The 22,192-nt window shown below is 36.7% G+C and overlaps 3 protein-coding genes across 4 annotated transcripts in view; 1 reads left to right on the top strand and 2 right to left on the bottom strand.

The window, feature by feature from the left end:
- The window catches only part of ext2 (exostosin glycosyltransferase 2), a 29,334-nt gene extending 16,366 nt beyond the window's left edge, over window positions 1–12,968 (bottom strand). The window contains exons 1-9 of the mRNA XM_056268531.1: window positions 12,783–12,968; window positions 11,701–12,041; window positions 11,384–11,607; window positions 11,013–11,102; window positions 8,746–8,862; window positions 8,467–8,662; window positions 6,622–6,761; window positions 6,088–6,181; window positions 619–750 (exon numbers count right to left, since the gene is read on the bottom strand). Coding sequence (XP_056124506.1) covers window positions 619–750; window positions 6,088–6,181; window positions 6,622–6,761; window positions 8,467–8,662; window positions 8,746–8,862; window positions 11,013–11,102; window positions 11,384–11,607; window positions 11,701–12,015 — 1,308 coding nt within the window. The 5' untranslated portion in view covers window positions 12,016–12,041; window positions 12,783–12,968. The remainder of the gene's footprint in view (window positions 1–618; window positions 751–6,087; window positions 6,182–6,621; window positions 6,762–8,466; window positions 8,663–8,745; window positions 8,863–11,012; window positions 11,103–11,383; window positions 11,608–11,700; window positions 12,042–12,782) is intronic.
- Window positions 12,969–13,137: 169 nt separating this feature from the next.
- Window positions 13,138–15,737, top strand: si:ch211-107p11.3 (GT1 domain-containing protein). The gene is made up of 6 exons (XM_056268532.1): window positions 13,138–13,671; window positions 13,832–13,902; window positions 14,650–14,832; window positions 14,916–14,977; window positions 15,195–15,335; window positions 15,693–15,737. The coding sequence occupies exons 1-6, from the start codon at window positions 13,508–13,510 to the stop codon at window positions 15,702–15,704; spliced, it is 633 nt and encodes a 210-aa protein (XP_056124507.1). The 5' UTR covers window positions 13,138–13,507; the 3' UTR covers window positions 15,705–15,737.
- A 1,639-nt stretch (window positions 15,738–17,376) lies between these two features.
- The window catches only part of tspan18a (tetraspanin 18a), a 32,512-nt gene continuing 27,696 nt past the window's right edge, over window positions 17,377–22,192 (bottom strand). For both annotated transcript variants that reach the window (XM_056268588.1, XM_056268589.1), the window contains 6 exons: window positions 20,380–20,574; window positions 20,173–20,247; window positions 19,989–20,087; window positions 19,741–19,902; window positions 18,233–18,316; window positions 17,377–18,007 (listed from right to left, as the gene is read on the bottom strand). In XM_056268588.1, coding sequence (XP_056124563.1) covers window positions 17,960–18,007; window positions 18,233–18,316; window positions 19,741–19,902; window positions 19,989–20,087; window positions 20,173–20,247; window positions 20,380–20,574 — 663 coding nt within the window. In that variant the 3' untranslated portion in view covers window positions 17,377–17,959. The remainder of the gene's footprint in view (window positions 18,008–18,232; window positions 18,317–19,740; window positions 19,903–19,988; window positions 20,088–20,172; window positions 20,248–20,379; window positions 20,575–22,192) is intronic.

Below are 22,192 nucleotides of genomic sequence, written 5' to 3'. Positions count from 1 at the left end.
TCTCACTTATCCACACATTGTATCTTTATCTAAACTACAATTTTGGCTTTAAATTCGGTTTAGAGAAGAACATGGACAATTTTATGCAAAAACATAGAATGTCCTTACACACCACAAGGATAGGTGCCTATAAAAGCACAAGGACTGGAAAAAAAAAACATATTTGATACTGATTTAACACTTTGCTTGGGGTAAAGGCCTATTTACACTTAATCTAAATATATGTAATGAAAACAGGACAAGATATTAAAATGAAACAATGCATCTCAATTAACTACTTTACATCTACAACAAAATATATACGGTAGTACTGCTTTTTTTGTTGTTAGAGCAGGTTGAATTGTATTATTCAAACGGCAAAAAAGTCACCAATAAAGACCTGGTAGTAATTTTTGTAGAGTGAAAAAAAATATATATATATACATACATAAACAAACAAATAAATAAATGAACAAATAAAACAAAAATCACACTGAATTACTTAGAACAGTCTTCAATCTGATTATTCACCAAGAAACAGCTCTAAATAGCATGTGGACTGTTTGGAGAAACTCATTTTACATTTAAAAATCCATTGTGAATATGCATTTTTTTTTAAAGACCAAAAATGTTACTTACAACTACAGGAGGATTGTTCCACTCTTCGTAGGTACGAGCTGCATATGGGTAGATGCGATCATTAATTATCTGGAGAGTCGTCATGCCAATAGCCTTCATGGAGCTGAAGTAGGCGTCCCAGAACCAGCGTGCCTAGGAAACAATGAATGACATGGCATTCAAATATTTATGGGAAGAGCAGCATAGCACAGACAAGCTGATAAACAGAAATATATATGCACACAAAAACCATGTGAAAGATACAAACCAAAGGAAAAAGATAAGGCCTCTCACATCCCTCTACTCCCACCATCCTGCTTATGCCTTTATGACCCCTACACACTTTCAAAGGCAAAACAGCCCATTAAAACACTGGTGACATGACTGCAGGGACCATTCCAGGTGGTTATGAGCCCTTTAGACTATCAGTCTTTTAACTTTTCCACTCAAGTGGCACTGAGACTGCAGCTAAAGTTTAAGAGCAGAGGTCAGGTCATTTTACTCCACACCAGCACAGGGACATGCTGCAATGTAATCACATTTGCCACGCTGCTATAAATGCCGATGTGATACAGAAAAAGGATAGTACTCTTGTACACGAAGAAATGATGAATCAAATTGATTAAAAGTGACAGTAACAAATTTTACATTGGCGAAATATAATATAAATATATATTTAAAAAGTCAAAGAATTATTTTTCAACTTTCTAGAAATGTAGAAATTTATCGGGGATTCCCCAAAAACTGTTCGATGAAGATAACGAAATGTTTCTTAAGCACCAAATCAGCATATTAGAATGATTTCTGAAGGATCATGTCCGAAAACTGGAGTAATGACTCTGAAAATTCAGCTTTGCCATCACGGGAATAAATAAACAGTTAAAATATATTAATATAGAAAAGATATTTTAAATTGTAATAATATTTCAGAATATTACTGTTTTTACTGTATTTGTAATAATAAATACAGCCTTGAGGATAAGAGACTTTAATACATTTTTAAAAACCTTACCAACCCCAAACTTTTGAACAGTACTGTACATATTAACTAAAATAAGAAAAAATTTCCATAATACCATTAGAGAATAAAATAGCCCATACTTTTACCAGTTACTAACTTACTACAAAAGTCTGGCAGCTACATAAATTCAATCCAACTTAAAACTTTAACAATTAAACCCTAGTCTTTAAATAGAAATAAAAATCTATAAATAATCTGTCAATACAAGAACACACACTCTTTGCCCACCGCTGCCGATCCATTAACAAACCCAAGGCTCCAGCAGAGAGGGGCGAGGAGCACATAAGAGTTAATTACCCATAAAACAGTGCTATCTCCTGCTAGGAGGCGCCATGCCGCAGTGACCCGGCTCCACCCTTCCTGGTCCTGTTTGACCCTGTTCTCTTTAACAGGCCCAACCAAGTGCAGGCTGGGGGCAGCCTCATTACCTGGCCTGACCACAAACAGTGTCAGATTAGGTCCAACTACAAAGAGTCAAATGAGACCAGGGTGAATTTAAAAAAAAAAAAGAATAATGGCTTTCCTACACTTTCTTGGGCCAATTACTGAACAATGTCAGCGCTCTAATGGTCCTTCTTTTAAAAGGAGTTGATGAAACAGGTTTGCGAAACATTAAAAACAGAGAACCCTCTGACCATTCCAGTTACTCTCACTTAAGTAAACTAAAATCTAAAATCAGAAAGGCTATTTATTTAATTATTTATTTACTTCTGAGGGTCTTTAGCTGCTCATCACTTCATTGGTTGGTGTGTTTGTTGTCATTTTCCCAACCCAGAACTCAGTTCAGCACATTAGAAGAGCGCTGTCACTCCCCCTTCCACCGGCCCCCACGGGCCTGGCCCTTAAACCTTAAAGAAATACAACTACACAAAAACAGCTTTTCTTTTTATGGAGAGGGGAAGAGGATTCAAAAAGACTTTCTGATCCCAAGGGGAGCGCAGCGGCCCATAAATCAGCTCGTGATGAAAGTTTCCTTTCCGACCAGGAGAAGGCAGAGAGAAAACCGCACCCACCAAGTGCTGAACCCGCCCCATTTGAACGCTTGCAAGAATTTTTATGAGGAGGGAAGAGACGGATTCTCATGAGAGGAGAAAACATTGGCTGCTCTTCTCACACACTTAAGGTTCTTCATACAATACACTCTTGAACATACAAGAAACATTCCTTCCTCTGTGCTTTTATAGGACACTGTTCAATATAAAACATAACTGTTGCTATAATAACTGCGGATCGGAATCATAAAGAACTTAATGATTCCGGTTCCAATTTATCTCAATGACTCTGGTTACATAAACGATTCCTTTAGAGCTTTTAAGGAAACAAATATTTAGAAATACTAAAAGAAAAGCAATTCTATTGCCAAATGATAAGGTAATTTCAATAAATAAAATAACAAACTTTAACAACTTTTCACTGACTTTCAAAGGTGGCATAAAAGCAATACAAAAATGGGCCTTAACTATATTAAAATTATAATACACAAACAAAAAATATGTAACATTTAATTTATTTAATAATATTGACACTATTGGCATAAAGTATTTTTAACTACACAGTGTCATATGAACAAGCCAGTAACTACACTGCTTTGTCTCAAGCCTTAAAGGGGTCATATAATGCCATTTTTGTACAAGCTAGTAATTATTCTTTAGGGTCTAAATTAAAAGTTTGTAATATACTTTAATTACAAATTCTCATTAGTATTGTAAGAAAACACTTATTTTACTTGGTCAAAAACAGCTCTGTTTTCAGCACGCCGTTTCAGTGCATATGACTTTAAATGATAATGAGCTTTGCTCACCCCGCCCCTCTGTTCTGTGCGTACACCGTTTGTAACACAATAACACAATAACCATAACGCGTTGTTCAGTATAAACGTGGGATTATGAATTATATTGAGAATATCATACATAGAAAACATGCCGTAATGTACCCTGAGTGTAAACCTTAGCCGCATTCATTGTGAAGCGTGCAGCTAGCGATTTGCAAAGATTAATATAAATATTAATATAAAGTTTAATAAACACGTTACACTCACTTCAGTTGTTCTAGAGGTTCAGCAGGAACACGAATAGCTGGTACCGATCCTTTTTTCATGAGCAGCTTCTTAGCAAAACCAGCTCATACTGACCCTCGTTTATAAAGCAGTCTGGTGAGAAATGATTCGCGCAAACATGAAAGCATTGACGTTGCTCGTGGGGAATATTCCCTTCGAAAACAAACTCAGCCACTGCGTCTTCAGCGGTTCGGATTTAGGAACATTAAAATGACTGCTGTGTTCGTTATTACACCCAAGAACAGAACACCACAATCGCTTAGACGCCATTCTGCTCATAGACAGTGCTCCAGCATATCAACAATGACCGCGCCGGTCCACGCAGACTATGATTGACAGCTCGCTCACGAGCGAGGGCGGGTCTGTGTTGAAACGTTGCTGTCAATCAACAATCGTGGGAGGGGCGTCCGAGCGTGTGACGTCACAAGGTCGAACGGCTTGATTTGAGACAGGGGAAAACATATAAGGAGATTAAATCAAAAACACTGGATGGATTTTTATCAATTTTTGATGGTTGTGTGTGTACAGGCACTGCCAACACACATTTCAGTGAAATCAACTTGTAAAAGTGCATGTACCATTATATGACCCCTTTAACGCAAAAGTTCATCTACATGTTTTAAAAATAAATTCAGCTCATGAGTCATTAGTTTAGGAATAGTCTTGACCTTACTGATTGCACTGGAAAGTTGAGATTCAGCAAAAAGAAGAAGAAAAAAATCATTACTTCTGGAAACTGTTGAATAACAGAACTTGCACATCATTGTTTTTGGCTCACTAGAAAGAATAGGTTCATATTATAGGAGTCATTCATTATGAAGAATCAGTTGGACTACACAGGTTGCAGTGCATGTTTTTTTTGATTCACTGAAAAGAACCAGCTCAGAGTCATTTATCTGGGAATCTGACTAAACTGGTCCCGCTGTAAAATTCATGCTATAGATTCAGCAGCGGTTCCGCACAGCAAAGACTGTCAGAGTAGTTTAGTCCATTATTTTGTCCTAAATCACAGCCAATATAACAAATAACATCATTATAAGTGCTGCTGATTATACTAAATAACCATTAGGCAAAAGTAATAAGCGCGGAGTAAAACATGCACACAAACTGGAGGCTGGAAGACTTGGAGATCACACCATGAAGTACAGTAGATGGCTGCCCCCTCTATTGGTCAAAATGCAGAGAAGCTACAGTACGCTACACGTATTCCAATACTCACAACTGTCTACATTACTTCTGCATTTTATGCAGTCCGACCCTGAAAGTTCAAGGGGGATGTTTTCTGGCAAGATCAAGAACAAAGTAGTAGGATTTTTTATTTTTATTTTAAATCAAAGTAAGGTATATATCAAGACCCGGTTCTTTTGTACAATGGCAGCCATACAATCGCTCTGCTGTCTGGAGGTGGTATAGGCTAGTAAGAAAGGAGTGGATCAAGATGTGTTCAAGTGTGGGCTGATATCTCACTGGCTTTGTGCCATGTCATAATTCCAGCACAAGATGTGTTTCTGCACACCAAGTCTTAACACCACCCAGAAACCTGTTGAACTAAACTACAACATTCTCCTCACACAAAATATTCAACATCGAGATGAAGAACTTAAGATTGTTCAAGAAGCCAGTGGAAGCAGGATGCAATTATTATTAATTATGGCTAACTTATAGTATTCTACATGGCAACATAGAATTACTCTTTTAGTTTCTCTTAAGTAAAATATCTCTTTTGATAAAATATCTCTTTACATGTATTCCATGTGGTTTAGCCACTTTAATATAAGTGTACAGCTGAAAAAGCTGAAGGGAAAAATTAAAGAAAAAGTGTGTGGTTAACAATTTGTTTGGATAAAGATACATCACTAATACTTAAAATTAGCTTTCATCATGATTTAATATGGCCAGAGAAATTTCATCTTCAGAGAATCAGAAGCACACACTTGAAGGAATATTGTTTTTGGCATTAACCCACCTGTCTAACATTTATTTTCATAGTGGAGCTAGCACTCCATTGAAAGGAAGAAAGAATGTAGTGGAGAATAAGAGAGGTTGTGACTCCTTTAACCTTGCCTTCACCCTGTATTAAACCTGAGAGGGTTGCTTGCATTTAGTCTGAGAATGACTCAGCTGTTATTGAACTCTGCCATCAGTTTTGACAGCATTTGGTACTGTTTAGCAACTGTCACACCGGGTTGAGGGTTATTGGAACCTTGTTGGACCGTTTTTCACAAATAGCTCCAAGTGTATTTTGTACTTCTGCTCAAAATTTTGCAGTAAATGACAAGAGTGAATTGTACAAAAAGTGTCTTCACTTTAATTTTCAGTCCTTGGACTGACTCAATACTGAACATTACCCATCAAACACAACAAATGAATTCACATTCAGACCGTGAATACAACGCTGTAAAAGCATTCTTACCTGTCTCTGCATCTCCTCCACCTGTCTGTGAGGGATGCTCTTCAAAATAGTGTACATCTCAGGCAGCTTTTCTTCTGGAATGACAACGGATGCCCTGCAAGTACACGCACAGAAATGACACTGTATTCCATGCGCTTGATTTTCATGTGACCAAGTCAATATTACAGTGTATGAAAACACATAACCAGAACTAGTTCAGATATTAATTCAGATATTGAAATATTACAAACACAAGCATATGCACAACAAACAAAGCAAACAAAAGACAAAGATAGCGGCATGTCTTTTGTTTGTTGTGCATGTGCTTGTGCTTGTGTTTGTCATATTTCCATATCTAAATGTTCATGAACTTCTGATCTGTTAAGCATTACATATTCTGTGTTAGCTCATGATTTTCAGAAGCTATAATTAAGTGTTTAATATGATTTTCTTCATTCGACATTCATAAGGTGATTAGCAAGTCAGGTAACTGTACCATATTAACTTTATTCATGATGAAAGTGACTGACAACACTGGAATTTTGGAATGTTTACCTTTTCCAGTCCAGTACTTCAGAGAAAGGCAGAATGTAGGAATCAGCCATGATGACAGGGACACATCCGGCCTGCAGCACGTCACTGAGAGTGGCCTGTCCGAGCCGGGCCCCACGCAGAACCACACAGAACGACGACTCCTACAGAACACACAGGGGATACATTTGTTATCTCTAATAACGATACACCCCCAGACCTCTTCAGTGATGCAGTAACATAGACAGTAGTGTGATCTAGGTGTGTGGTGTAAATGAAGGGGTTGTAACGAAAGGTGCTAGGATCAGAGTCTAGAGGGGCTTTGTGCTGAAAAGGAGGGGTGATGGCTCTCACAGGGATTTGGCCTCCGCTCCTCCTCACTGTGGAACGTCTCCCAGATGTGCTGCAGCACCCAGCCCAGATGATAAGCATACTTCCTGTCTAGACAGGGCTGGACGGGAGATGAGCGTGGTGGACAGGAACAGTGTTTGTTTCTATTGCTTACACTGATGGAGAAATGTGTTGCGGTGGTAAAGATAGTTTCTGAATGGGTTAAAGATTTAAAGGGGTCATGACAATTTTTTTGTTATTTTAGTATATTCCTTGAGGTAATAAAATGTGTTTGTAAAATTTGTATTTTATATATATATATATATATATATATATATATATATATATATATATACAAAATAGCCATTTGGTGCTTTGAACAAACATATAATCCTACAACATGCTCAGAGACGTCATTAAAAATATACCATCCACTTGTTCCTGACATGGGTGTGCTTCTGAAGTCCAGAGGGGCAAATTAACAGTTTAAACAGGACGTGACAAAACAGTATCTAGACAGTTGTTAGCCATTAAGTGACAGTGGGTGGGGTTTATGGTGCAATGATATATAACTTTTCATCAAAGTCTTGCTCTAGAGGAAGTGTTTTTAATGGGGAGGACATTTTCACGAAACTTGCAGGATGCTTTACTGGCACAAAGACCATTACAAGTTGAAGATCAAGAAAAAGATTATTTCTCATGTCCCTTTAAAGGGTTTGTTTACCGCCCCCCCAAAAAACTGTCATTATTTCCTCACCCTCATGTCGTTCAAAACCCCTAAGAATTTCATTCTTCGGAATACAAATGAAGATCTTTTTAATAAAGCCTGAGAGCTCTCCTCCATTGACAGCCTACTCAACTACCACTGTCAAGCCCCACAAAGGTAGTAAAGACATTATTAAAGTAATCCATGTGACTCCAGTGGGTTAACCTCAATTTTATGAAGTGACGTGAGTGCTTTGTTTGTGTAAAGAGAGATTAATTTTAGCAAATAAAGTGGTAAATTTTTTTTTTTTGCTCAAACAAAGCACTCGCGTCAATTTATAAAATTGAGGTTAAACTACTGGAGTCACATGGATTACTCTAATGATGTCTTTACTACCTTTCTGGGGTTGAAAGTGGTAGTCGAGTAGGCTGTCACTGGAGAGACAGAAAGCTCTCAGATTTCATCAAAAAGATCTTCATCTGTGTTCTGATGATCTTATGGGTTTGGAATGACATAAGGGGGGAGTAATTAATGACAGAATTGAACTAACCCTTTAAAGCATCTAGGAACATTATCTCTCAAACGCGGGACGGCCTTTATTTACACAATGATAATCTATCATTTATGACAAAACTCATGGAGTTTCAGTCATCAGAAAAATTAACTAATCATTTGTTTATTATAAAATTTTTAAATCAGATGTTAGTCCAGTCGTTGATAATGTATGCAATGTAATTGGTGCTATTTAAAATATACTCTAGTATATTTATGATGTTCAAATTCCAAGTGAATTGAATGTTGTTTAATATGAATGGATGGTCAGAGACACCAACCTGTAAGATTTGTGGGTAGTCGTAGACCTGTCCTTTATAGCAGCGCTTTCTGACTGAGGCCAAACCCTGAGAGAGGTTACTGCATTTGTCTAGGAGGAGCAGGGCCTCCCCATTCTCCTCTTTCAGCCTCTCCAGTTCCACACGGTATTCCCGATGGATGGCCGTCTGAGATGATAGAATGAAGTACCGCCGAGGCCTGGAGAAAGTGCGTATTATTTGATGCCATTTTCCATCATTAAATCTAATCCGGCTAATCAATGTCAATGAGCAGGATCTCACCCTGGTTGCCTTTCAGGAAGGTCCACCTCAGCAGATAAGGGGCTATACACAGGGATGCTGACATCATAACCCTGCCTGTATGTCCATGTGGAGAAGCCTCCCCCAGCCAGCAGGGCTCTGTGAAACAAACGCAATGAAGATGACAACTCTGTCGCCGCGAGCGTCTGCAAATGCGCTGAAGATAAAACACGTCCCTAATCTGGTTTTACATAACAAATGTGCGAACATGCCACTCCGAAGCATTTAACAGAGTTGCCTTCGCGTCCAAGTTATATGAGGAGTCAATAAAACTTCAAACACCGCTGGGTTTGAGGGAACAGAGAGAGTATAGGAAGAGCTGCAAATATTGGCCACGCAACATACACTGTCTTTTTATCTCACCCCACACATATGCACATACGGGCAGCTGGTTCTGATGAGGCTGCACGCCAAATGGAGCACAGCTGGATGAGCCCAGGAAATTCCCTACAGCTCCAGATAAGTGTTCATCATTTCAGGGCTTTCTAGTACATAAAACTCACCTTTTCCACCCAAAGCAAAAGATCAGCCAAGTAATAGGCTGAGAAACATGGCCTATGTTGCAGTAAATACCAGGAGATTATGTTTGTCTGCCTGCTCTAGGCAGTAGCGTGTTCTTCTCTTTCATGATCACTCTCACTGCATCTTTGATCTCTTGATCTAAGGAACAAACTAGGATGATCATACATACGTCGATACAAATACATATTAGGAAATGTAATTGTTAAAAAGAAGACAGTTCGGGTTTACATCTGAAAAGGACAGTTCTGTGACACTGATCTGTGTGAATGGATTTGTTGGGATGGTTGTCTATTTTTTTAATTATATATTGCAAGCATTCCAATTTCTCTCAATATCAAGATTGTTGAAACACCAAAAATATACTTAAATCCAACATGGATTGCTTAAACATGGCATCAACCTGATAGTGCTGAGGTTCAATGTCATTGTGGACATCCATGTATCAATCCACTCTCAATAGTACAGAGGTAAAATAGTGCCATGTTGTAAACTTCTGTGAACAACTATCTTGAGATAGAAAAATACAAGAGAGGATATGGGAGCATTTATTGCTTCTCAGTCAGGTGACATTGCTGCTCCATTAGGTCAATCATAGAGACAACACTGCCCTCAACTGGCAGACATAACATCTGAACTCTATAAGAAGTTAACCATTGTTTTCAGCGACAATTTTTGACCTCTGGAATTTATGTCAAAGACTGGAACTTAACTGAGATTAATTTGAACAATTATGGCTGCCAATTATAAAATCAAATCAACATCAAATACAAAAGTAGATGTAAATAACTTTAGTCTTGGTATCAAATCTGGGCATGTTTAGTGTTTTCAGGCCCGATTTTAATGAAGAAATAATTTCATATTAGCTACACATTCAACACTACTTGCTTCTGAAACCAAATTAAATGACAATAATGTGAATAATGAAATGTGAGAGAACAAATCTTTCCTAGGTTGCACCATACCAGAATGAGACCAAAATATCAGAACGAGAAACAGTTATACAAAATAGTTCTGTGTTTGTGATCTGAATTGAAAAGTTAAAAATAAATTCATATGAGGATTTGAACACTGTCCTCACAATATGCATAATACCTAATCAAGTATAAAGATAGAGTATAGAGATTGTTCGACAACAACATTACCGGTTCAAAAGTTTGGGTTCGGTAAGATATATTTTTTTATGTTCCTAAAAGAAGTCTCTTATGTTCAGCAAGGCTGCATTTATTTGACAAAAATACAGTAAAAAACTAAAACAAAAACAATTTTAAAGAACTGTTTTCTGTTTTCCTTTATTTTAAAATATGGTTTATTCCTGTGATGGCAAAGCTGAATTTTCAGTAGTCATTCTTATTCATAATCATTCATATGCAGATTTGGTGCTCAAGAAACAATTATTATTATCCCTCAGTTACTATTATTATTATTATTATTATATCTTATTATTAAAAATATACACACGCATTAGCAAAGTTGAAAACAGTTGTGCTGCTTAATATTTTTGTGGAAACAGTGATAAAAAAAAGTCATGATCCTTTGATGAACAGAAAGCTTAAAAGAACGTTTGTAACAATGTGAAAGTCTTTACTGTCACTTTTGATTACTATAATATCTAATTAAAGTATCTAATTTAAAAACTCTCACTGACCCCAAACTTCTGAATTACATAATACATAATGTCAATATGATTTGAGAACATTCAGTGCCTGTTAATTACTCCTAAATCTCACCTGTCTCTGGGCACATCCAGAGCTGTATTGTAGTCAGGGGGTCCTCCAGGAAGCATGTTAAACAGCAGGTGGTTCATGCCTTTGTCCCACCTGAAAAAAGTATCATAAACATGCTGAATATATAGCTTGAAACGGTCAGTAATGACTTCAAGTTCAAAATACAGTACCTAAAATCTAAAATATAAGAGTTATATATAAATAATAGCTCACAAGAGTTATATAAGTTATATAAATAATAGCTCACAAGAGATCCAGAAGTGGCACCATAATAGAGAACAACAGAGAGGTGCAACTGTAATTAAAATACAACTGAGGTCCTTGTACAGCAGAAGAGGTTTGATTTGCAGATATTGAAGGATAAATATATGTACCTGGGCAGCATGGCCAGTGCCTGAGCAGTTTCACGAATCCGCAGAGAGTTCTGATTCATCACATCAATGGAGGGTATGAACAGGCACGCTCTAGTCACATCGTCAGTGTAAAAGTCACTGTCTGAGATGGCGCTCAGCAGGTCGTTGTATTCTCGAGACAGGCCAGTGCTACTGATGGGCACCCCTACCTCATCCACAAATCTCTGAAGAGGATAGATGTACACCTGTGGACAAATACGATTAATAGATCAAGGATTGACATCCAACCCAATAAACATCAATCATTAATACAATCGTTTATTCTTCAATCGCATCACCTTGATCTTATTCTTGGGATTATATCCACAGCGATACACGTCAAAGCAAGTGTGCATCCGACAGCTCAGGTCACCCCTCTCAGGAATAGGACTGCTCACAGGTATCCTGACCAAAGGAGCGTCATGCACACTACGGCGGTCCAGACTCCATTCTGCAGAGGACTCAATGGAGTGAGGCCAGAACTGGAACATCCCCGTTGCGATCAACCCCAGCAGGACCACAGAGAAGAGGGTGATGTAGTAGATCCGGTGTTTAGTCTTCATGCGGGGAATGAGAGCAGGGCCCCGGGAACCATACTTCACTGCTGCACACATGATGAGCCCGTCCAGAGCCAAAACCACTGCAGAAGACACAAACGCCACTGATGAACATCTAACGTTACACATGTCAGAGAATATCAATGACATATAAAAACACATGATCTTTACCAATTCATTTACTATATGACTGATACATCTAATTACAAATTAACTTAGATTAGATTATTGATTGTTTTAATTATATGACTGATCCATCTAATTACATTTCATATATGATTGTTCATTCTAATTGATATTTGCTAAATGATTGATCCATCTAATCTAATCAATTCATGATTAATCCAAATTCCAATTAATTTATTGCATTTAGAATTGAATGGATTAATTGGTATTACATAATTACTCCACTAAACTCCAAATAATCTGTTATATGACTTATTCATCAAACTCCAAATCATTTATTATGTAATGGATTGTTCCCATTCTAATTTATTATTTGCCTAATGCATATAACTGTTCGTTCGTGTTTTATTATATTATTGATGAATTTACTTACAAATAACTTATTTTATGACTGATTCGTCTAATTCAAATTTAGACTGATTAATTCCAATGATCCTATCATAATTATGATCAATCACTCAAATTTCAGTTATTTTTTTATGACCACTCCCTCTGATTTCTGTATTATTTATATTTATTAGTAAAAGCAGGCCATATTTCATCGTCTTACTAAAAATATGCCCTGTCTCGAGTTGTAAATCCAAAACACACTCGCTAACGATAGCAGGTAAGCTAGCCACTCAAATTTATGAACTAACCTTCACGGTGTCCAGTTTATGGCCTCAAATCTCAGCACGCCTCACCCATAATCTCAATTGTTAGTCCAGTATGGTGTAAAGACTGAAAGTGAAAATTTTCACTGAATTTTGTTTATTATCCCACAACACATTCCTTACGCTCAAGGGACAGCTGACAGGAAAAAAGAAATTCGTCTCTCCTTCACGTGTAAGTGCCATACAGTCTTGTGTTAATTCGGGTCGCGTAGCGCCATCTGCTGTAGAGGGAGAACGACTGTGCGCCATAGGCTGCGTCTCGAAACCTAGTGTGCCGCCTACCTAGACAGCATTTTGGAGTGGTTAATGCCTCGTTCCTTATGTGTCTAGATAGTCAGCTCACGCGTTTTTAGACACAACCATACACAAGAGCTAATCAGCTTATGGTTTCAGGCAGCCACCATTTTTTTCTTACGGCGTAAATAACTTTAAACGTTATTGTTGTGCATTGGTTTGAACATTAAGGCAAACATTTATATATGTCTGGTGTTTTTAGACAAGAAACAATCCTCTGGGTCCTGTTCTTCGACTGTGGTTTAACAAAGCCCGGATTAGTTTACATATCCCGGATTGAGCTGGCTCCATAGGCTATCTGAAATTGAGTTTTTTCCGATTCTTCCAACACATATCTCGGATTTAAGTATCGCTAATTTCAAGAAGACTGTTTATTAAGGTTCGTGTGAAGATTGAACAGTTCCCTAACTAACACCATGGCTAAACAACAGCGTGCTGCATATTTCAGCCCGACTGAATTGCAACTTCTAATTGAAGGATATAACGAAGTTAAACATTTAATAAAAACCAAAGGGAATACAATAGCGGCTGCAAAAGTCCGTCAGGATGCGTGGCGAAAAATATCTGTCAAATTAAATGCGTAAGTAGCCTATATTCTACATGTAATTAGTCTGGGAGAGTTCATTATGCAGTAAACATGACGCATGTTCTACACTACAGCTAGTGTATGAATTAAATGTCCAAGCTCAGCTGCTTTCTCTCTCATTCTGCTCTTTGTCACGCCCACATTTCAATTACAGATCCAACCCTATGGGACCTAGACGAACGTGGCAGCAAGTGAAGACGAAATACAAGAACATCGTTCAAAGTGGTAGGTCGTAGGTTTTTCGATTTTGGTGATGCCAGCCCACGGGCCATGTTAATATGATAATCCCCATTGTTAGGGACTCCCTTCCTATATATAAAGGCCGGTCTACTGTGTGTGAAAAATAGTACGAATAATATTATAAATACAACATGTTATTTGCCAAATTAAATAACTTGCTTTTACAATGTACTCAAATATTATCTGGATAAGTAGCTAAGTTCTACTAAGTCAGCATAGGCCTGTCTCTTTTTTAGTGAGTAATGTCAGGTGTATAAACCAGAATTATAAATGTATAAATATGAAGAGAAACACTTATATATTGCACTATAATATAATTATAATATAATAAATATTTCCCCATATTAAATAAGGTAATAATAAGGTCTTAAACCCCTAAATGGATTGCAAGAGGTGAGGAGAAACTCTCACAAACTACTCTTGAAAGCATGTGCAGTACAACACAGATTTGTTGATTACATTTCTGTGTTTAAAAACTATAGCTTTCAATATAAATCTATAAATAAAGATAAATCTTATTATCTTTACTCAGTCTTTAGAAAGCAGATTGAAATTGTAACCAACCCTTTTCTTGTACATGTTTTACACTTTTTCCCCTGTGATATTTTCTGCAGACCCCTAGCACCCCCTTGTGCCCCGGGCCCAGTTTGAAAACCCCTGGTCTATATAAAATACTCAATGTGTTTTGAAGTGTTTTTGAATTGAATAACTTCAAGGATGCACATAATTTAGCTAACAAGAGAAGGGCTGCCCTGAAGACGATGGGACTACTTCCAGTCCCAACAAAAGAGGAGTACATAGATGAGGAGGAGCTGGCCCCTGAGAACGATGTGGAGGGTCCTATCATAGAGCACATAGTTGGCGGATGCTGCTCTGATCCAGGAGATGTGGCTGGCTGCAGCAGTTATGTCAAAGGTATCCGCACCTCTGTCTTTCTTTGTCTCTTTAAATCAATACTGCAGTAAATAATATACATCATTCATATCACATCATTTCAGTGACTGAACATGGATTGAACCTCCTTCCGCCACCTATATTATCAGATGATGAACTGGACTCTGTAAGTTTGCAGCTCTGATTTAAAAAAAAAAAAAAATGTATGGGATGTCAATTATCATAGTATTACATAATATAATATAATATGTAATACTAAATGCTTACAAATTTTTACTAATTGTTATTTATACAATATTTGACAGAGTATGTGGCAGGGCATAACAGTACTATTTGGTGATATAAAATGCTGGAAGATGTTTTAATGCTCACTTTTTTTTAAGGAACCTTTGGAAGATGTTAAGACCCTGTATAAAAAGTATCTTCAAGTCGAGATTTACAACAGAAAGCAAGAAATGGCATACAGAGCTTTAAAAATGCGCAAAGTGGAGAAGGAAATACAGTTGTTGGACAGAAAGTTGGATGTAAGTGATATTGTCACAGTCAAAATAAAAGGAAAAGTGTACCTTAAGACCCACTAAAATCTGTGTTCAGACATTTTTATTAGTTTAGTCAATAAATGATGGACAAAATGAAATATAAATATTTGTTTTCTGTGCAATTTTAAAGTGTAAACTAAAAATGTAATTACAATTTTATATACATATAATATATATATATATATATATATATATATATATATATATATGTGTGTGTGTGTGTGTGTGTTTTACTTCAAAGTTGATAGTGGGCTGAATAGGTGTACTTACCTGAATATTTATTATTATTTGTTTTTTGTGTCTGAAACTACAGTGTAAATCTGCTTTTTTTTCTCATTACAGGATGATCTTTGATATGCATCAATAAAGCATTTTTATATAAACCTACTGTTTTCCTCACTACATTTAAAAATTCACAAGTCACAGCATTTATGCGTAGCAAGAACTCATTATACTGAGGTTCTTGTCAAGGTGCAAGCTATAGTGACATGAGAAAAGGCTGACATTCATAGCATCTGTCATCAGTCTGAATGATAATGGGTTGGCATTTCCACCTTGCTGAAATCTCTGACATGAAGCTGACTCCATGATGGATATAATGAAGTTGACCCTAGCACATTTGAACTCAACAATACGGACATGTACTATCCAAACTTAAATGGTTGTAATTCAAGAATGCTGTGGAATATAGACCTATGTTTGATCTTGTTTTAAAGAAGACACTCAGCAGCAAAGCCATCCAGTACGTCTAACCAAGTTGTGTTCCAAATTTGAAGTTGATATCACAAAAATTGAAGTTCCTTGATGTTTAAAGTACCATTTTCATGATTCCATGATATAGTTTTCACAGAATTTTAAGTTCGTAAGCTTTTGAATGATACCTAATTTATGTTGATTACTAAAATATGTGATATGAAAAAAGGCAATTAAAAAAAATGCCAAGCATCCCACTAGCAGGACGGATATAACATAATTTACTTTCCCTTATGTTGTTTTAAACCTGTATGAGTTTCTTTCTTCTGTTGAACACAAAAGAAGATATTTTGAAGAATGTTGGTAACCAGACAGTTGACAGTAGCCATTGACTTCCATATAGGGAAACAAATGGAAGTCAATGGCTGCCGTCAACTGTCTGGTTACCAACATTCTTCAAAATATCTTCTTGTTTGGAAGAAAGAAACTCATACAGGTTTGGAACAACATAAGGGTGAATAAATAATGACAGAATTTTCATTTTTGGGTGAACTATCCCTTTTAATAGTGCTGTTGTCGGACATCTTATTTATTAAGTCATATGTAACAATGCTTGCTATAAGCATTAAGCAAGCAAACAACCAAAATTAAACATAGGCAGTTAGCATTCAGAAAATAATTATTATAATAGCACTTGGAAAATACAAACTCATTCTGGCAGCAAATCTAATGACAAGCATGGGAAAATGCTAAAAAATAAATAAATAAATAAATATTAGCTGCAAAGTCTCAAGGAACCAGACCTGTTCATCCTTCCATACATCTCATTTATTTCAAGAATCAGTGATTTGTCCAACATTTACGGCGTTATTTCAGAGAACGTGCACTTTAGGCTTCTTCACATGCTTGTGTGTGCGTCTCTTGCAGTCGCAAGAGTCTTGAGAATCAATGCACTGCCCAGGCTATTTATCTTGTATAGCTGGAGGCAGGGAAAGCAGATTGTAATGCTTTTATTCCTTTTTCTTCTTCTTTGAACTGTAAACCAGTTGGTTTTAAAATCCAGCTTCCTTGATAATATTTTCATTTTCTTTATGCAATATTTATGCTCCACTCTGAAGATATGAGTTACACTTGAATCGTACATTTCCATTCCCTGTCTATACACATGCTCCTTAAAACCATGTTTGGCTCATGTAGTGCTCATGTAGAGCATGTGTGCTCAAGTATGTGCTTCAAAATGAATGTACTGAAAGTTTTCATCTAATGGTTATTAGTTATTGGAAAAGCCAGATTCCACCCATGATGGGAAACATGAAAACATACTCTCCAGATGTTCTTTTTTTCTTTTTTAATATCATTCAATGTCGTGTACAATGGATACAACACAAATACACCACAGTTTTACTAAAATTACATAAAATATTCACGACTGGAACTCACAAAACATTATTTTATAGAAGCTGCTGGCCTCTCAGATTTTTTACAGAAACACAAGCACACACACAAACCAAACTTTTCTGTTTCTCAGACACACTTCCATTCACACGGTGTAGGTTTTTTTAAGCATGGCTCTGGATCAGTGATGAACAATCTACTGTAGATAAGAGGTAAAACATCTTAGTAGGAATCAGTATTTTGTCATCTATAAATATTCCACCAAATATCAGTGCATCCCTCCATACCACCTTTAATGTACGAATTACTTTTACTTTTTTACGTTTTCACAAACAAGTACCTCAAAGTCCCAGCTGTGAAGTACGATACATTTTTGGCAATTCTCAAATATTCCAACATAATTACATAACAACACAGAGATGGCAAATATATAAGTGTTTTCTTCTTTTTCTTATTTAAAAATCGTTGTCCATGTCATGCCATGTTCTTCCTCTTCAAAATGTCCTTACTGAGGGTGAAAATTACTGGATTCCTCTAAACAAACACATAGCAAACACCATGGCAAAGAGCTGATGAAAGAGAAAGAAAAACAAATACAATTACCAAAGACTTCTCTAAAAATAAGGTTTTAAAAATATTCTACATTGAACAACATTTCATGGCGAAGCTACTCATACTCTCTCCACTAGGTGACGATCACAACTCACAGTTCTTTTTTGCCAATACATTCGAAGTGTAAATTGATCACATCATACTTTTAACTTTCATTATAAAAATAAAAATCATAACCTTACTTCAATAGTCAGCACCACAATAGCAAGGGCTCCAGCCATATAGATGTATGTCTCAAAATAGTCCACCACTGCTGAATAACAGCCCTGTTTGAAAGAAGTGTGAATTTCAATATGAGAGAGCAAAAGGTTGCTGCTTCAATGGATATTGAATTTCTCATGTATTCATCGCTCATAGTGTTGTCGTTCTAAATGGTTAGAATCAATATATCTAGGCCTATTGTTAGAAGAGTAGCTACACATGACTTTATGTCATATTGTCATATGACTGAAATTCACATTCATGTTGAGAGATATTATGCAGACGGTTATATCCGCCTAATTTTTCAACGCAAAGTAAGGTGTTTTCTGTTAATGTGCGAGACTTCCGATTTATTAGCCACTATAGGGAAATAACAAGAATAATATATCAAAGTGCAGTAAACTGTAAAACGGTTTGCTCTATAAACTAGTGTGTTTACAATTAAGACAACACATTAAAATAATATGGTAAGAAATAACAGTTTGCAATATCGAGTACAGCATAACGAGCTGTGTAGTACAGCTAAAAATAAGTGGAAGCGATTGACACATTACAATTACAGGTAACACTTTAGAATACTGTTCCTTCATTAATTAATATCACTGAAGACTAGAACTACTATTATTCAGGTTGATAATTAATATGCAATGTATAATATAAGGTAATGGTAACCCATTAGTAATTAATCAAGTGTTACTACATCCTTCAAAAGGAACTATTAATCATTTGGATCAGTATTCTAAAGTGAAAAACTTGATAACTACCTAATATTGACTGAAGTCATACGCTTTTGAGGTTTTTGTAAGGTTTTGGATAGTAACGACTCAAGTGTTAATACATCTTTCTAAAGGAACTACTAATCATTTGGATCTGTATTTTAAAGTGAAGATCATGGGAACACACTAGTAATGACTCAAGTGTTACTAAATCCGTCAAAGGGAATTACTATTCAAAATCTTACAAAAATCTCAAAATCTTACGAAGACTTCAGTCAATATTAGGTAGTTATCATGTTTTTCACTTTAGAATACTGATCCAAATAATTAGTAGTTCCTTTAGAAGGACGTAGTAACACTTGATTCCTTACTAGTGGGTCACCGTTACCTTTTATTATACCTTAAATTATGCATTATTCATGTTAATTATGAACCTGCATATATAGTAGTTCTCTGGGAGGTATGAAAAAAATATAGCTACTGATTAGCTACATTCAACTGAGCGCTATTACTTGTTTCTTGTTAGTTAATAGTAGTTACTAGAATGTTAATAGTGCATTACTCATTTGTTCCTGTGTAGTTATTCATTAATGAAGGAACAGTATTCTAAAGTGTTACCAAATTACAAATGGCACTGCCAGCTCTCACCTGAAAAATAAGGTGGATACCACGTCCCTTTTTTCTCCAATAAAAACATGTTTGGTTTTCTTCCTACTAATCAACTGTAAACTACTTGATGCATGTATTTACCAATCTGTAAACTCATTGCTGACCTTGTTCCGGATTGGCATAACTCCCTTGAGACAGTCCTCTTTGCTCATCATCAGATCGTTCCTCTGACAACAGACCTCTGGCACTATTCTGCTGGGGTTCAGCCTCCTGAAGAGGCTCTGATCCTCAAAGTCTTCAGCACTGTTCACCCCACAGCAATCAAACTGTGGAGACACCAATAGTCAGTTAAACGTCCTGAATGCCATTATTGTGTAGTAGAGCTCGGTAGAGGTATTCAGTATTATTGTACTGTGGTCATAATGGCGTTCCATGTGGAGGTGAAAACATCAGTGCTATTGGTGCCTTGGTAATGTGTTTTCAGCTCCTTGGTGAAGTAATCTCTGGTGAGCTGTTGATCCAAGGATAGACAAGATTAGTGAGAGCAGAGGTATATTACAGGTGGCTTGATGATATCCAGCTATAATAATACTCACATGCTCCCGGAATATGAACGCCAGAATGGCCACCGACAGCTCTGCCAGGAATATGACGAGTATGAGCATGAAGAACTGTGGGAGAAAAACAGGATTCTGAGATATTTGAGTAGTCCATTAAACAATAAATATACAATATTGACTGACACACATTGCATATTGACCCATACCAATAAATGATATCTAGAAAGAAATAAAAGTCCATACAAACAGTAGGAGACATTTATTTTCTCGTATGGCTCCGCAGCAGCCAAGAAATCCCAGTAGGAACAGCATCCCGCCCAAGATCAAAATTGCATAGACTCCAGTAAACAGAAGAGGGTTTGCTGCCACAATCTCCCGGAAACCTGTCGGATCCACCAGCACCCAGATTCCCACCCCTAGAAGGAATGCACCTCCAAGCTAAAGGAGGAGAAAAGGGCTTAGTAAAGACCCCTGCACAATATAAACACAAAATATGATTTTATGATAGCTATATTGATGCTCAGCTTTTCTATGGAACTGCACATTTTCCCACAGCACTTGGCAGTAGGAAGTTCATGAGGCTGCTAACAAAACACTTTTGAGAAACAAAGGAAGTGCAATGTGGTTCATGAGCAAAACGAAGAGAAGTTGGCGCAAGATCAATGCACTTTTTCATACCGTAACATTAATATTTGTTCAAAGTGGCAACTTGGATCATTCAGACTCTTTTGAATTACGTATTTTGTTAGGAAAGCTATCAGGAATCTGCACCTGCATATCATCAGACATTGTTTTCTAAAACAGATACTTCACACACTTCCAACCAAAGCAAATCATCAAATAAAATACAACTAGCATGATGTCACAGGCAAATCTTCTCAGCCTACAGTGAGCCTACAGCCTTTATAACTGAGTGGTCCTGTGCCATTTACAGTTTTTCTCAATTGCTAAAACACAATTTCTGAATCCTTGCTCCTTTTTCTGAAAACATTAAACACAAAACCTCATCTTCAAGCACTATTTACAAAACCTCTGACTCTTCTTGCAAAATGAAACTTTCGCCTCAAAACAGTTTTAGTTGTGTTCAAAATCAAACACTGCTCTCAAATCATAGACAAAGTGATCAAAATGATATACACTATCAAGCAGTCAGTAAACAATACACCAAAAAATAGAAAACACATTGTTCAAAACATACAGTTCTCGAACGGACGGCTATTCTGTTTGTAGACTTAGCCGTGACACATTACTGTACCATCAAAAGTTCAGGGAGAAGTACATTTTTAATCTTAAAACAAATTTCATATTTGTCCGTCATTGTCTTTTGATGAATGAAAACATCAGAGTAGCGCAAAATTAATCAGAAATTACTACTCTGCTTTGCTCTTTGCAATTTTATTTGTTCTTCCTCCTCCTTGTACCCCTATTTTTACAGTACAGTGCCCTGCATCTCACAAACTTCTCCTTTGCCAGTTCTATTGTTTGATACTGTAATTCTTGTTCTTTGTTGAAATGAACCTGCAACCAGTAAAATCTATTGAGCATTCAGTACTGTAACAAATGGTACTGTTACAGTAACGATGTTCGGGGCCATATAATTTGTTCATTGTACAGTATACAGCTTACAATGCACTGTACTACAGTATACAATACTAAAAGGGACAAAAATCAAAGGAGTAAACGTGATCAGTGTGCTTCTTCTTGTCTTTGGGCATCATTTGAAACAGGTTAAATCAATTTTGAGTGGTTGTGTTCAATCAATGACATGTGTTCTCTATTTGTATTTGATCATTGCCACTTGTGTTTACCAGTATGGATGACGTGTGCATTACAGTGCAGAATAGGTTTTGAGAATGAGAATGTGTTTAGCTTTTTGCTGAAAAGTCTAAGTAAGATCTGCAAATTGTGTTTTGCCATGTGAAATAGTTTAAGGTATTGACAACAGACTGCACATTTAGCTAAATGAGTTCAGGCAACTGAGAACTTTGTTCAGCCAATGGGTTTTAGTGTTTTAGCAATTGAGAAAAACTGTAAGAGAAAGTAAAAGAGAGCACTC

The sequence above is a fragment of the Rhinichthys klamathensis genome, unplaced genomic scaffold (assembly GCF_029890125.1).
Source record: "Rhinichthys klamathensis goyatoka isolate OS25496 unplaced genomic scaffold, OSU_Roscu_1.1 h1tg000275l_1, whole genome shotgun sequence".
In the NCBI taxonomy this organism is placed as follows: Eukaryota; Metazoa; Chordata; class Actinopteri; order Cypriniformes; family Leuciscidae; genus Rhinichthys; species Rhinichthys klamathensis.
This window is presented reverse-complemented; position numbering and strand designations above follow the sequence as displayed.